We start from the raw sequence: 16,957 nt of genomic DNA, 5'->3' as shown, positions 1-16,957 counted from the left end.
GGTCACTGTCCTCCAATGGCCTCCACACTCACCAGATCAGGTCACTGTCCTCCAATGGCCACCACACTCACCAGATCAGGTCACTGTCCTCCAATGGCCACCACACTCACCAGATCAGGTCACTGTCCTCCAATGGCCACCACACTCACCAGATCCGGTCACTGTACTCCAATGGCCTCCACACTCACCACATCTCATCCAATAGAGCACCTTTGGGATGTGGTGGAATGGGAGATTGGCATCATGGATGTGCAGCCGACAAATCTGCAGCAACTGCGTGATGCTATCATGTCACTATGGAGCAAATCTCTGAGGAATGTTTCCAACACCTTGTTGTATCTCTGCCACCAAGAATGAAGGCAAAATTGGGTCCAACCCGGTACTAGCAAGGTGTACCTAATAAAGTGGCTGGTGAGTGTATATACAGTATATGAGTGTCTGTGTTTCTCCATTACTGACATTGAACACTGCTACTGACTCATAATTGGTATGAATGATTTGTGGAAAGTAGGAAGACCAGTTGTGTCATGTTGTTGTCTCAGTGACTTCATCGCAAGTAAAATCGAATTACCATGAAAGGGGACGCATTCAAACTTAAGCCTAAAAGCTTAGTCCAACGTTTCCAAAAATGTAGTAAATGCAGCAACATTAAAGAGTAACTTTTGTTGAGAGAAAAAAACATTCCCCTCTGGGTGATCTCTGTACATTGCAGGGATTATAACAAACTTTGTTGCAGATTCCTAACTTTTGGAATTCTGAAGAAATCATTGTTTGTTTCTCTGTGCTGAGTGGGTGTAATGGGAGTGGTTTCATGATTATCTATCAGCTGTGCACCTGCAGGGCTCTAATGAGGAAATCTGCTGGGCCTGCATCCCTTTAGATGTGTTCCTATTGGGAGTATCTCACCAAAAATAACATTTTTGCTGCAGGGGATGCCAGAAATCTGACTTGTATCTTAGTGCAGACTTCTGGGAATATTGGTGAGCCAATCACACAAGCAGGAAATGATGTTTCTGGGGGTGTGGTCAGTATACATTCTGTGTACAGAACAGCTCCAGGCGGCCATATTGCATTGCATTTTCAGAAAATTACAGCGGCTGCAGATTGAAAAGGAAAGGTCATTTTTAATAACATTCAATTACAATATGATTTGTGTCACAATTGTATACGCTATATTGTTTTTTCTTTTTTTGCTATTTTTTTTTCCCCACGAAAGTGGAGTTACCCTTTAACCTCTTGCCAACCGCATCACTTAGATGTATGGCGGCAAGGCGGCTTTCCTGCGCTGGATCATGTACCCAGTACGTTATCCAGCACTTACGCATAGGGGGCATGCCCGGCGCCGTGGCTGTGCTGTGATTAGACACAGCACAAGCCGATAAGCCGGTGTCGGCCCGTGGATGTCTGCTGACACCTGCTGATCGGCGAGGAGAGACACAGAACGGAGCTCTGCCTGTGTCAGCAAGGCAGAGCTCTGTTCTGTCAGCAGGGATCTGATGGAGGGAATAAAATCCATCAGATCCCTTAGTAAAAACAGCACACAAAAACACTGGCTTGGCACACATTTAACCCCTAGATGTTAACCCCTTCCCTGTTAGTGTCATTAGTACAGTGACAGTGTATATTTTTAGCAATGATCACTGTATTAGTGTCACTGGTTACCACAAAGTGTCAAAAGTTTCAGTTAGTGCCAGATTGTCCGCCGCAATATCACAGTTCTGCTATTAGTTGCTGATCACCGCCATTACTAGTAAAAAGATAAATAAATAAAAATTCTAGTATATATCCAATAGTTTGTAGATGTTATAACTTTTGTGCAAACCAATCAATATACTCTTATTAGAATTTTTTTTAACTAAAAATATGTAGCAAAATACATATTTAGCCTAAATTTATGAAGAAATTGGAATTTTTACATTTTTTTTATTGGGTGTGTTTTCTAGCAGAAAATAAAAAAATATATATTTTTTAAATTGTCTTTTTTTTTTTTTTGTTTATAGCAAAATATAAAACTGCGGAGGTGATCAAATACCACCAAAAAAAGTTATATTTGTGGGAAAAAAATTACATAAATGTTATTTGGGTACAGCGTTGCATGACCGCGCAACTGTCAGTTTAAATAACGCAGTGCCATATCACAAAAAAAATGGCCTGGTCATAAAGCGGGGTAAATCTTCTGGAGGTCAAGTGGTTATTTTATTAAAAAAATATGCATTGACAACATTCTTGTAGCAAAACCTGCAGAACATTGCAACCGCGATCAGTGCAGCATAAGTGCAATGCACAGGCCCTTGTTCCCGCAGCCTCGGGTTCATACAGAGGTACAGATCTGGGCTGGAGGAAGTACGGCTGGACAAGAAGGGAGCCAAGGAGGAGGAAATGCGGCCCTCCAGCTGTTGCAGAACTACAAGTCCCATTATGCCTCTGCCTTTGGGAGTCATGCTTGTAACTGTCAGCCTTGCAATGCCTCATGGGACTTGTAGTTTGGCAACCGCTGAAGGGCTGCAGTTTGACACCATTGCCCTAGGCCAGTGTTGGCGAAACTCGGCACCCCAGATTTTTTGGAACTACATTTCCCATGATGCTCATGCACTCTGTAGTGTAATTGAGCATCATGGGAAATGAAGTTCCAAAACATCTGGGGTGCCAGGGTTCACCATCACTACCCTAGGCAGTCCTTGTGCTGCAGTGGCAGATGGGACGTGTAGTAAATGCAATCTCATTTTATGGATTACCGGTATCTGCCCTAAATTTAAATAATTCAGGTGTACCCCACAATTCAGATCAGGGGGTTTGGGGAAGGTGTATGTATGTTACACCCTAAATATAGGTGTACCATGAAGCATGGTAGAAAACATGGACAGACAAGTATAAAAAGGCAACAAAATTAGAGAGCGATTTACTTTAAAGGGTAAGGAAACTTCCCCACAAAACCTGGAACAAGCAAAGATCTGTATTTAAACTAGTTTAAAAAAAAAACGGGACGGGCTTGATGGAAGACTTGGTCTTATTTCTGTGTTTTTTAACCGCTTCCGGACCGCCCGCCGCAGATATACTGCGGCAGGCAGCCCCTCCTGCGCCAAACGATGTAGGGCTACGTTGGTCACGCGCCTGCACTAGGGGGCGTGGGCGCGCCGCCAGTTGCTCCCTGCTGTGAGAGAAGAACGGTCAGCTGTTGTAAACACAGCTGACCATTCTTCTCTCTGGAATGATAACAGAGCGCCTGTAAACCTTCTATATAGGATCACATGTCTCTATGGTCATTCCACAAGCCCAACCCCCATACAGTTAGAAACACGCCGCTAGGCTTACATTTAACCCCTGATCACCCACAGTATCCCTTCCCTGCCAGAGTCATTATTACAGTAGCAGTGCATATTTTTATACAAAGATAAATAACCTTGCGCTTATGGTGTATATTGTGCATAAAATTAATTAAATATGTAGCTGCTGCTGAAGAGTTAAAGTGCTAGTGCCTTTAAAGTGATGAGAGAAAAGATTATTCAGCGCTGCTACTACAACTATTGATCAAACCAGGAATGTGCAAATAAGCAGATGTGCAAACAAACTGCAATAAATTATATCAACAATACTTTGTGCAATCAATGAAAAATTCAATAAATCCATCAATATAAATATCTGTATGGAAAAAAGTGTCCATTCAGTGCAAACATAATAAAGGCGCTTCTGTGCTCCACTTGGTATAAAGTGCCAGGTGCTCCCCCTGTGGTTCCCTACTTACCACAAGACGTTATAAGACTGGCAGTGTGCATATATCCTTGTGTGTAATCACAGCTCCTTTGGAAACACAGCCTTGGATATTCACTCAGTGGGAGAGATCCTTAGAAATAGCCATTCTTATGTCCAGAGTGCCCTCATAAAAAATAAGATGCCATCCATGGTGAAGTATGTATTCATCCAATCGGGGCGTCTTCCGAAACGCGTCTAGCGACTGGCTGAGCGTACCTTGACGTCACTTCCGGCCGGTGGAGCGCACGCTGCGGGAGCAGCAAACCACCAAGCCGTACTCTGTCTGCTTATCTTATGTTTTTTGTAAGTAGGTTTTCTTCTAAATAAATAGCTAATATATACATACTTCATCATACATGCTCGATCGTTACCTCGTCGTTCCCCCCACCCCCCCTCCCGCGGCTTTGCCCGGGTCTCCCGTCCCACCGGGAGACCCGAGCACCCAGCCGGTACGTCCGCCGGCTGGATGGAGTCACTATCTAAGCTGGATGCGGCTTCGATCGGGTCTCCGATGACGTAACCCTGAGGCGGCGTCCATGACGTCACTTCCGGGTTACTCTGCTGCTAAAGGTGGCAGATTCAAAAAAACGAGTGTATTAAAAAATGCCGTTTTCGGTGTTTTGAATACATGGAAGTGCAGGGGAGGGGTTTGGGGTCTTTTAGACCCCCGATCCCTCCATAAAGAGTACCTGTCACTGCTAATTACTGTTACAAGGGATGTTTACATTGCTTGTGACAGCAATAAAAGTGATCAGATTTTTTATTTTTTTTTAAATCTGTGATAAAGTTAAAAAAAAATAATAAATAGGAAAAAAAAAATGTAGCCGCCCCCGTCGCCGTTAGCTCGCGCACGAAAGAAAACGTATACGGAAGTCAAGCCACGAAGAATGAAATCGCTGTTCAAACCACGCATGTGAGGTATCGCCGCGATCGCCAGAGCGTGAGCAATAATGTAAAAAAAGAGCTACATTCTAACTCTAAACTGGTAACCATTAACAAATTTTAAAGCGTCGCCTATTGAGATCTCTATTGACCGTAGTTTGTCGCCATTCCACGGGTGTGCGCAATTTTAAACCGTAACATGTTGGGTATCTATTTACTCAGCGTGACATCATCTTTCACAATATACAAAAAAAATGGGCTAACTTTATTGTTTCTTTTTTTAAAATGCAGTGAAATATGATTTTTCAAAATTTTTCCCAAAAAATGGCGTTTTAAAGACCGCTGCGCAAATACCGCGTGACAAAAAATATTGCAATGGCCGCCATTTTATTTTCGCTAAAAAAAATATATATATATATATAATGTTTGGGGGTTCTAAGTAGTTTTCTAGGAAAAAATACTGATTTTAACTTGTAAACAAAAAGTGTCCGAAATAGGCTTAAGGCATACAAAGCACAATGCCGGTGAATTTTTGGTCACCTTAAGAAAATGACGGAATCTCAGCTCCCATGAGTCGATGACTATCTGGGTCCCGGAATGAGGGAAGCGGTGAGGTTTCCATGTGTCGGGGGGTCAGTATAGACAATACGCTGTATATACAGAACACAATGACATATTGTAGATTGTCATACATGAGAACAATGCAGAGACTACGGAGCCGTGCCAAGAGCCCAGAGCTTAATGTTTGCAAATGAAATGACGTCACCCCGTCATTCCTCACTGGGGACACAGACTGAGATATGTATACTATGGGGAAATGTTAAAGGGATGCTCCAGACCTGCCAGAAATCGGACTTCTCCAAAAAGCTGAACACATATTTAAAAGGGAAGGCATGTGAAAGTGATCAACTAGCAAAGCAAATAGATCTGTCCATCTGTGCTAATGTGATAACAACTTGGTGACCGCTCTATAACAGTTTTACTGCCACAGGGGCAGCAGTGGTGCGCAGGATCATGTATATCCACTTTAACCACTTAAGCCCCGGAAGATTTTACCCCCTTCCTGACCAGGGCCTATTTTGCGATTCGGCACTGCGTGACTTTAACGGACAATTGCGCGGTCGTACGACGCTGTACCTAAGCGAATTTGACGTCCTTTTTTTCCCACAAACAGAGCTTTCTTTTAGTGGTATTTGATCACCTGTGCGATTTTTACTTTTTGCGCTATAAACAAAAAAACAGCGTAAATTTTGCAAAAATAACAATATTTTTTTACATTTTTTTATATGAAATCCCCCCCCCCCCCCAAAAAAGTAAAAATCTAAATTTTTGAACATTTTGGGCCAATTTTTTTTTATCATATGTTTGGTAAAAAAAAAAATCGCAAAAAGCGTATTTTGATTGGTTTGTCAAAAGTTATCGCGTTTACTAACAAAGGGAAAGATTTTTGTCATTTTTGTTGGTTTTTTTTAACGCGTAATGGCGGCGATCTACAATTTTTTTTGCGGGACAGATCGGACCCTTGACTGACATTTTTGACACTTTTCGGGTTACCAGTGACATTACTGCAGTAATCAGTGCTAAAAATATGCACTGTTACTGTAAAAATGACACTGCCAGTGAAGGGGTTAACTTTTTTGAGAGGGAGGGGTTATGTGTGTCCCTAGGGGCGTGATTCTAACTGTGATTGGCTGTGACTTGAGGTGTAGGAACAGTGATCAACGGTCCTACATAGTAGAATCGTCTGATCACCATTCCTACACAGGGGAGAATGACAGGCGGCTGTGTTTACATTACATAGAAACATAGAAACATAGAATGTGTCGGCAGATAAGAACCATTTGGCCCATCTAGTCTGCCCAATATATCTGAATCCTTTGAATAGTCCCTGGCCCTATCTTATATGAAGGATAGCCTTATGCCTATCCCATGCATGCTTAAACTCCTTCACTGTATTTGCAGCTACCACTTCTGCAGGAAGGTTATTCCATGCATCCACTACTCTCTCAGTAAAGTAATACTTCCTCATATTACTTTTAAACCTTTGCCCCTCTAGTTTAAAACGGTTTTAGTTTTAGCCGCCTGCCTTTCTCCCGCTCTAACGGACAATCGCGAGTGACCAGCGGACATCGGGTCCGCTGGGCACACGCGCAGGGGGGTCTGTGACCACGTGGGAGCGGGAGCACGCCTCCGGCGGCACGCGCTCGCTCCCTAGACCCTCGCAGGCTAGCGACATCGCTTTGCCTGTGAGGGGCTGACCGCCGACGTAAATAGTCGTGCTGCGGTCGGCAAGTGGTTAAGACCGGAAGGATTTGCCCCCTTTCTGACCAGGCCATATTTTGTGATTCGGCACTGCGTTATTTTAACTGACAATTGCGCAGTCGGGTGACGCTGTACCCAAATAAAATTGACGTCCTTTTTTCCCCACAAACAGAGCTTTCTTTTGGTGGTATTTGATCACCTGTGCGATTTTTATTTTTTGCGCTATAAACAAAAAAAAAGCAACAGTTTTGAAAAAAACAATATTTTTCCCATTCTGCTATATAAAATTCTCCCAAAAAAAAAATTAAAAATCAAAATTTTTAATTATTTTAGGCCAATTTGTATTCTGCTACATATTTTTGGTTAAAAAAAAATCGCAATAAGCATGTTTTGATTGGTTTGCGCAAAAGTTATTGCGTCTACAAACTACGGGAAAGATTGTGTGATTTTTATTTTTTGCACTTTAACCGCTTGCCGACCGCCGCAAGTAAATTTACTGCGGCGGTCAGCCCCTACCAGGCAGAGTGACGTTAATTAACGTCACTAGCCTGGGAGGGTCTGGGGAGCGAGCGCACGCCCGCGGAGGCGCGCTCCCGCTCCCGCGCGGTCACGGACCCCCCCGCGCGTGTGACCAGCGGACCCGATGTCCGCCGGTTACTCGGCGATCGGCGGGGGAGAGGGAGAAAGTCAGGCAGCTTGTGTAAACAAGCCACCTGTCATTCTCCTCGGTGTAAAAACACTGATCAGACGGATCTACTATGTAGATCCGTTGATCAGTGTCCTTACACCTCAAGCCACAGCCAATCACAGTAAGAATCACGCCCCTAGGGACACACACAGCCCCTCCCTCCCAAATAAAGTTAACCCCTTCACTACCAGTGTATTTTTACAGTAACAGTGCATATATATAGCACTGATTACTGTAGAAATGTCACTGGTAACCCCAAAAGTGTCAAAAATTTCAGTCAAGGGTCCGATCTGTCCGCCGCAATGTCGCAGTACCGCAAAAAAAAATCGTAGATCGCCGCCATTACACGTTAAAAAAAAACAACAAAAATTACAAAAATCTTTCCCTTAGTTAGTAAACGCGATAACTTTTGCGCAAACCAATCAAAATACGCTTTTTGCGATTTTTTTTTACCAAACATAGGTAGGATAAAACAAATTGGCTGAAAATGTTAAAAAATTTTGATTTTTACATTTTTTTTGGGGAATTTCATATAAAAAAATGTGAAAAATATTGTTATTTTTGCAAAATTGACGCTCTTTTTTTGTTTATAGCGCAAAAAGTAAAAATCGCACAGGTGATCAAATACCACCAAAAGAAAGCTCTGTTTGTGGGAAAAAAAGGACGTCAAATTCGTTTAGGTACAGCGTCGCACGACCGCGCAATTGTCCGTTAAAGTCACGCAGTGCCGAATCGCAAAATACCCCCTGGTCGTTTAGCAGGAAAATCCTCCGGGGCTTAAGTGGTTAAACAAAAAAAAGTGGCAATTCTGAAAAAAATATATATTTTTCACTTTTTGCTATATAACATTCCCAAAAAAAAATTTAAAAATCGAAATTTTTTAACATTTTAGACCAATTTGTTTTCTGCTACATATTTTTGGTTAAAAAAAAAAATCGCAATAAGTGTATTTTGATTGGTTTGCGCAAAAGTTATTACATCTACAAACGAGGGGAAAGATTTATGTCATTTTTATTGGTTTTTTTTTTTTTTTTACTAGTAAGGCTCCATGTACACGGGACGTTGTTAAAAGTCTCTTTGAATGCTGGAATTTTTAGGACGTTTAAAATGTCCATTAGGTCGCGTTTGCACCCGCGTTTAGCGGGCGTTTGTGGGTGTTTGCGTTTAAAACCATTCCTAGAGGTCAAAAAAATCATTCCCCTTAAAATGGAAAAACGCGAGCTCTAAACGCGGGTCATCGCCTTCGGTCACGTTCGGTCGCGCTTTTGCGTTTGAAACGCCGGGAAACACACGTTCGAACGCAAATAATTGCTTCCCAAAAACGTCCCTGAACTCAACTGCCTGCAAATGACTGTAAACGACTCAGTGTACATGGACAGATAAGATAACATAGAGGCGGGTTCAGGGGCTTCTGAAAAAAACGCCCAACTGCTCCTAAACGGCCATTTACAACGTCCCGTGTACATGGAGCCTAATGGCGGCGATCTGCAATTTTTAGCGGGACTGCGACATTGCGGCGGACAGATCGGACCCCTGACATTTTTGACACTTTTGGGGGGACCAGTGACATTACTACAGTAATCAGTGCTAAAAATATGCACTGTTACTGTAATAATGACAGTGGCAGGGAAGGGGTTCACATTATGGGTGATCAAGGGGTTAAATTTGAGCCTGGGGGCAGTGCTGTATCTTGGCCTAGGCCAACAAGGCCCAGGCCTAGGGCGGCACTTTGCAGGGGGGCAGCAAAAAAGCTGCAACCAGCATGATAAAAAAAAACAGCCGCCTCCTGGCTCCCGCACGAAAAGGGTCCCTGCCGGTGTGCACTACACTTTTAGTATAGTGCCAGCGAATTGGGCTGGAGGACAGGTTTAGGAGGCAAATCAGTTCCGGCACCCCCATAAAGCAGTCACACTGCTACCTGCCGGTATGATAATACCGGCCGGTGAGGACATTCGGACAGACCGCAGGCCGCCAACCACACTTAATACAACTGACCTGATGGCCCACAATGCTAATAAATGTGGCACTGCAGCCTAATGCTCTGCCTACCCTCCTCCACCCCCAGGTATGGCAGGCATCATGTCAATAATATAATTTAATTTCTTTAAACATCCTTGTGCGAGCATATTGAATTGCATCATATACAGCTAAGACTTTTAATTGTATATGATGGCAATAATATTTTGGACCTGCTCACCTCCATATGTGCTATCGCAATATGTCACTGGGCTAGTAAGATTACTCCAATCTTATAAGATATTTGGACTTGTGTTTGATGCCACTGATTATTTCATTTATTTATATGATGACTCTTGACTTCCTAGTCATCATACATATAAGTGAAATAATCCTATGATTGCAATCAGTGGCAGAAAACACAAGTCCAAAATTCTTAAAAGAAAGGAGTAATTTTACTAATCCTGTGACATGAGGCTGTACTAATGGGCACGGATAAGGCTGCACTGATGGCCACTGATGAGGTGGCACTAATAAGCTGCACTGATGGGGCTTCACTGATAAGGCAGCACTGATATGCTGCACTGATGGGCACTGATATGCTGCACTGATGGTCACTAAAATGATTCTCTAATGGCCACTGATGAGGCGGCAGTGGTGCGTACTGATAAACTGAACTGATGGGCACTAATGAGGCAGCAATGATAAGGCAGCACTGATATGTTGCACTGATAGGCACTGATGAGGCTGCACTGATGGGCATGAGGTGGCACTAATAAGCTTCACTGGTGGGGCTGCACTGATATGCTGCCCTGATGGGCACTGATATGTTTCAGTGATTGGCACACTGATGGTCACTGATGAGGCTGCGCTAATGGCCTCTGATGAGATGGCACTGATAAGCTGCACTCATAAGGCAGCACTGGTGGCCACTGATATTATGCACTGGTGGCCACTGATGAGGCCACACTGATATGCTGCTCTGATGAGGCTGCACTGATGGGCAGTAATGAGGCTGCACTGATGGGCGTTGATGAGGCTGAATTTATGGGCACTGTGGTTGTGGTCTGTGGTTTACAGGGCGGGTCATAAACCGGAAGGGGTGTGGTCTTTACAGGAAGGGTTGGATCATATTTAAATTAGGGGGTGCCCAAGTTTAGTCAGGCCTAGGGCAGCACAAAACCTAAATACACCACTGCCTGGGGGAGTGATTCTAACTGTGGGGCGGCGGGGCTTGTGAAATGATCATAGAGACATGTGATCCTATATAGAAGGATCACAGGCGCTCTGTGATCATTCCAGGGAGAAGAACGGTCAGCTGTGTTTACAACAGCTGACCGTTCTTCTTTCTGAGCGGGAAACGATCGTGGGTGTCAGGCGGCAATCGGAGCCACCTGACACACGCATCGGCTTCTCTGCTGACGAGCGGGGGCGGGAGCGCGCCGCCGGCGGCGTGCACTCGCCCCCTAGCCTCCTGAGAGCGAGCGACGTATACCTACGTCGCTTTGCCCAGGAGCGGCTGCCTGCCGCAGTAAAGCTGCAGCGGGCGGTCGGTAAGGAGATATATACGAGATCCTGCACTTCTGAGTATCGGGCGAGAGTGCGCACCAGCGGCGGCCCATTCCCCATTCTACACAGCGGCAGCTGATCAGCAGGTCCCGCACACCTGATGTCTGCCGGCACTCGCTGACCGCACGGTACACAGGCAGAACGGCCATCTGCTTATGAAAACAAGGCAGATAGCCATTCTGTCAGTGAGGAAGGCATTGATCCTGTGTTCCTGCCAAGCAGGGACATGGATGTATGTCTTCCTCTAGTAAAAGCACCTCCCCCACTACAGTAAAACACCAGCTAGGGAAACAGTTAGGGCCAGTTTACACCACATGCAGTCCAGTGCTGTTTTTTTTTTATGCATCAAAAACGCATGGATAGTAGGTTATATGGTTTTCAATGGCAGAGTCAACACCAGTGTGGTCAGTTTCAGTGCATTCCAGTTCCAGAAAAAAAAGTAGAACATGCTGCATTTTTCCTGCACTGGACTGTACTGGAACGCTGTAAAACGCACCACAAATGCACTGGAAAGCACATGTACTTATTTAAAGCGTAACTCCACTTTTGTTGAAAAAAAAAAACCATTCCCCTCTGGGTGATCTCTGTACATTGCAGGGATTATAACAAACTTTGTTGCAGATTCCTATCTTTTGTTATTCTGAAGAAATCGTTGTTTGTTCCTCTGTGCTGAGTGGGTCTAATGGGAGTGGTTTCATAATTATCTATCAGCTGTGGCAGCTGCAGGGCTCTAATGAGGAAAGCTGCTGGGCCTGCATCCCTTTAGACGTGTTACTATTGGAAGTATCTCACCAAAAATGACATTTCTGTTGCAGGGGATGCCAGAAATCTGACTTGTATCTTAGTGCAGACTTCTGGGAAAATTGGTGAGCCAATCACACAAGCAGGAAATGATGTTTCTGGGGGTGTGGTCAGTATACATTCTGTGTACAGAACAGCTCCAGGCGGCCATATTGCATTGCATTTTCAGAAAATTACAACAGCTGCAGATTGGAAAGGAAAGGTCATTTTTAATAACATTCAAACACAATATAATTTGTGCTGTAATTGTATATCCTGTATTCTTTTTTCTTTGTTTGCTAATTTTTTTCCCCACGAAAGTGGAGTTACATTTTAAGGTTAAGAAAAAAGAGGGGGATAAAATGCACTGGACTGCATCAAAAACACACTGGAACACATTAAAAACGCGTCAAAAAAGTGCATACAGAAAAGCATTTGGAACGCATGCGGACTGCATTTCTATGGTGTTAACCGGCCCTTGAACAGTTCCCGACCGCTTACGTTGTATTTACTGCGGCAGGGTGGCTCATACAGGCAAAACGACATAGATGTATGTCACTCGCCTGGGAGGAGCTAGGGGGCGAGCATGCGCCGCCAGCAGTGCGCTGCCGCCCCCCCCCCCCCCCCCCCCATCGTCAGCGGGGAAGCAGATGCGTGCGTCAGACAGCTCTGATTGCCCCCTGACACCCGCGATCGCTCCCTGCAGAGAGAGGACAGTCGGCTGTTGTAAACACAGCTGACTGTTCTTCTCCCTGGGATGATCACAGAGCGCCTGTGATCCTTCTATATAGGAACACATGTCTCTGTGGTCACCTCAGAAGCCACGCCCCCCCCACAGTTAGAATCACTCCCCTAGGATAACATTTAACCCCTTGATCACCTATACTGTTAACCCCTTCCCTGCCAGTGCCATTATTACAGTAACAGTGCATATTTTTAGCACTGATTACTGTAGTAATGTCACTGGTACCCCCAAAAGTGTCAAAATATCTGTCAGGGGTCCGATCTGTCTGCCGCAATGTCGCAGTCCCACAAAAAATCGCAGATCGCTGCCATTACTAGTAAAAAAACCAAAAAAACAATAAAAATGACATAAATCTTTCCCGTAGTTTGTAGACGCGATAACTTTTGCGCAAACCAATCAAAATACACTTATTGCGATTTTTTTTTTACCAAAAATATGTAGCAGAAAACAAATTGGCCTAAAATGTTAAAAAATTTAGATTTTTAACATTTTTTTTTTTTTTTTGGAAATGTTATATAGCAGATTGTGAAAAATATTGTGTTTTTTTCAAAATTGTCGCTCTATTTTTGTTTATAACGCAAAAAGTAAAAATCGCACAGGTGATCAAATACCACCAAAAGAAGCTCTGTTTGTGGGAAAAAAAGTACTTAAATTTCATTTGGGTACAGCGTCACACGACCGCGCAATTGTCCAGTGAAGTAACGCAGTGCCGAATCACAAAATAGGGTCATTAACCACTTTAGTCCCGGAGGATTTGGCTGCTCAAAGACCAGGCCCTATTTTGCGATTCGGCACTGCGTGACTTTAACGGACAATTCCGCGGTCGTGCGACGCTGTACCCAAATTAAATTGATGTCCTTTTTTCCCCACAAACAGAGCTTTCTTTTGGTGGTATTTGATCACCTGTGCGATTTTTATTTTTTGCGCTATAAACAAAAAAAAGAGCGTCAATTTTGAAAAAATAACAATATTTTTCACTTTTATATGAAATTTAAAAAAAAAAAAAAATGTAAAAATAAATTTTTTTCATCATTTTAGGCCAATTTGTTTTCTGCTACATATTTTTGGTAAAAAAAAATAATCGCAATAAGTGTATTTTGATTGGTTTGCGCAAAACTTATTGCGTTTACTAACTACGGGAAAGATTTCTGTCATTTTCATTGTTTTTTTTTTTTTAACTAGTAATGGCGGCAATCTGCGATTTTTTTTTTGCGGGACTGCGACATTGCGGCGGACAGATCGGATCCCTAACTAACATTTTTGACACTTTTGGGGGTACCAGTGACATAACTACAGTAATCAGTGCTATACATATGCACTGTTACTGTAAAAATAACACTGACAGGGAAGGGGTTAACTTTACTGGTGATCAAGGGGTTAAGTGTGTCCCTAGGGGCGTGATTGTAGCTGTCAGGGGGCGTGGCTTGTGAGATCATCACAGAGACATACGATCCTACATAGCAGGATCGCATAGCCTCTGTCATTACATCAGGGAGAATGACAGACTGTTGTGTTTACATCAGACGTCTGTCTTTCTCCCTCTCCTGTGGGAGATCGCGAGTGGCCGGCGGCCACCTATAGATAAATCTTATTATAGGCTTACCTATAGGTACAAACAATCTATGGAAGTTTACTCCCACTTTAAACCTTTGATCGCCCTTGGTTTTAACTCCTTCCCAGCCAGTGTCATTAGTACAGTGACAGTGCATATTTTTTTAGCACTAATCACTGTATTAGTGTCACTGGTAATCCAAAAAAAGTGTGAGTTAGTGTCCAGTTTGTCAGACACAATATCGCAGTCCTGCTATACGTTTCTGATCGCCGCCATTACTATTAAAAAATATATATCCTATCGTTTGTAGACGCGATAACTTTTGTGCAAACCAATCAATATACGCTTATTGGGATTTCACTTTTACCAAAAATATGTAGCAGAATACAAATTGGTCTAAATTGATGAAGAAATTTGATTTTTTTTCAATTTTTTTATTGGATATGTTTTACAGCAGAAAGTAAAAATAAATAAATAAATAAATACATATATACATACACACATATAAATATACATATAGATATATATACATACATATGTATGTATGTAGGTATGTATATATATATATATATATATATATATATATACATATATATATATATATATATATATATACATATATATATATATATATATATATATATATATATATAATATGTATGTGTGTATATATATATATATATATATATATATATGTATATATATATATATATATATATATATATATATATATATATATATATAGATATATATCTATATATATATATATATCTATATATATATATATATACATACACACACATATTTTTTTTTTATTGTCGTTTTTTGTTTATAGCGTAAAAAATACCCGCAGGGGCGATCAAATACCACCATAAGAAAGCTCTATTTGTGGGGAAAACAGGACATCAATATTATTTGGGTACAGCGTCGTACGACCGCGCAATTGTCAGTTAAAATAATGCAGTGCCGTGTCGCAAAAAAATGGACTGGTAATGAAGGGGGGGGTAAATATTTTCTAAAGAAATACAGAGACACGGATAAATATGTTATGTATTATTTTATTAAGTGTACAATTTAAAAACGTCTGCTGGATCTCAGGAGGCTGTCAGTGATGGTAATCTGCCCACTGACGGGGGTCGGATCCCTGTACTAAGATCCTGTGATTGGATTAAATCTCGCAAACGTTTGATCTCCAGTTTTTGCATCTCAATAATTCTCACCGTCTCCTCTTCCATGTTTAGTCGTAAGACCCCAGCAGAGTGGTGGCCGCCAATGGACGTCGCTAAATGGGAAAACACAGTATACGTTAATTTCGTTAGCCATTTCAGATTCTCTGTTTCTTTGAAAAACAACAGACTTACTGGCTAAATCACCAGATAAATATAAAGGAAAGAGAGCCTAAAAAGTACACTAATGCAGCCGTCACATATAAGAATTGGTAAACCATAATATACAGTGCCTTGAAAAAGTATTCACACCCCTTGAAATTCTCCACATTTTGTCATGTTACAACTAGGGATGTAACGATATTGCCGCTATCGCGGTATCGCGGTGGTTAACATGGCCCGATATCGTCGTGGTGGGTGCACGGTTGCAGGCGGCAGAGCGGCCGCTAGAAGAAAAAAAAAATAATTGCCACACACAGACACAGTAAATGTTGCGGCTGGCAGCCGCAGCTGGGACTCGTCTCGGAGTATTCATTGACTGGTCTGGCCGCCGTCTCTGTGTCTCGTCGGCTCCTGTCTGTCACGGTCACTCACCTCTATGCTGCACTGCTACTGGCCGAGCCGAGGCGAGCGGCTGCCAGTTGGTTTGGAGCAGTGTGGGTGAGCGGGCTTGTGGGGCAGAGGCGGAGCCAGCGCACGAGAGCGGCGGAGTGCAGGAATAAACGGAAAAGGACCGTGCACCACCGCTGCAGGAATGAAAGGAAAAGGACTGTGCACCACTGCTGCAGGAATGAAAGGAAAAGGACTGTGCACCACCGCTGCAGGAATGAAAGGAAAAGGACTGTGCACCACCGCTGCAGGAATGAAAGGAAAAGGACCGCGCACCACCGCTGCAGGAATGAAAGGAAAAGGACTGTGCACCACCGCTGCAGGAATAAACGGAAAAGGACTGTGCACCACCACTAGGAATGAAAGGAAAAGACCGTGCACAACCGCTTCAGGAATGAAAGGAAAAGGACCGCACACCGCTGCAGGAATGAAAGGAAAAGGACTTTGCACCACCGCTGCAGGAATGAAAGGAAAAGGACTGTGCACCACCGCTGCAGGAATGAAAGGAAAAGGACTGTGCACCACTGCTGCAGGAATGAAAGGAAAAGGACTGTGCACCACCGCTGCAGGAATAAAAGGAAAAGGACCGCACACCGCTGCAGGAATAAAAGGAAAAGGACCGCACACCGCTGCAGGAATGAAAGGAAAAGGACCGCACACCGCTGCAGGAATGAAAGGAAAAGGACTGTGCACAACGGCTGCAGGAATAAACGGAAAAGGACCGTGCACCACCGCTTCAGGAATGAAAGGAAAAGGACTGTGCACCACCGCTGCAGGAATAAACGGAAAAGGACCGTGCACCACCGCTGCAGGAATGAAAGGAAAAGGACTGTGCACCACCGCTGCAGGAATAAACGGAAAAGGACCGTGCACCACCGCTTCAGGAATGAAAGGAAAAGGACCGCACACCGTTGCAGGAATGAAAGGAACAGGACTGTGCACAACCGCTGCGGGAATGAAAGGAAAAGGACTGTGCACCACCGCTGCAGGAATAAAAG

At 43.3% G+C, this 16,957-nt stretch overlaps 1 protein-coding gene across 1 annotated transcript in view; it reads right to left on the bottom strand.

Annotated features, from left to right (window-relative positions):
• Positions 1 to 15,239: 15,239 nt before the first annotated feature.
• The window catches only part of CFAP57 (cilia and flagella associated protein 57), an 89,435-nt gene continuing 87,717 nt past the window's right edge, over positions 15,240 to 16,957 (bottom strand). The window contains exon 23 of the mRNA XM_082264798.1: positions 15,240 to 15,466. Within this exon, the coding sequence (XP_082120924.1) occupies positions 15,279 to 15,466 (188 nt within the window). The 3' untranslated portion in view covers positions 15,240 to 15,278. The remainder of the gene's footprint in view (positions 15,467 to 16,957) is intronic.

This window comes from Pelophylax lessonae, assembly GCF_965119305.1.
Source record: "Pelophylax lessonae genome assembly, chromosome: 8".
Lineage (NCBI taxonomy): Eukaryota > Metazoa > Chordata > Amphibia > Anura > Ranidae > Pelophylax > Pelophylax lessonae.
This window is presented reverse-complemented; position numbering and strand designations above follow the sequence as displayed.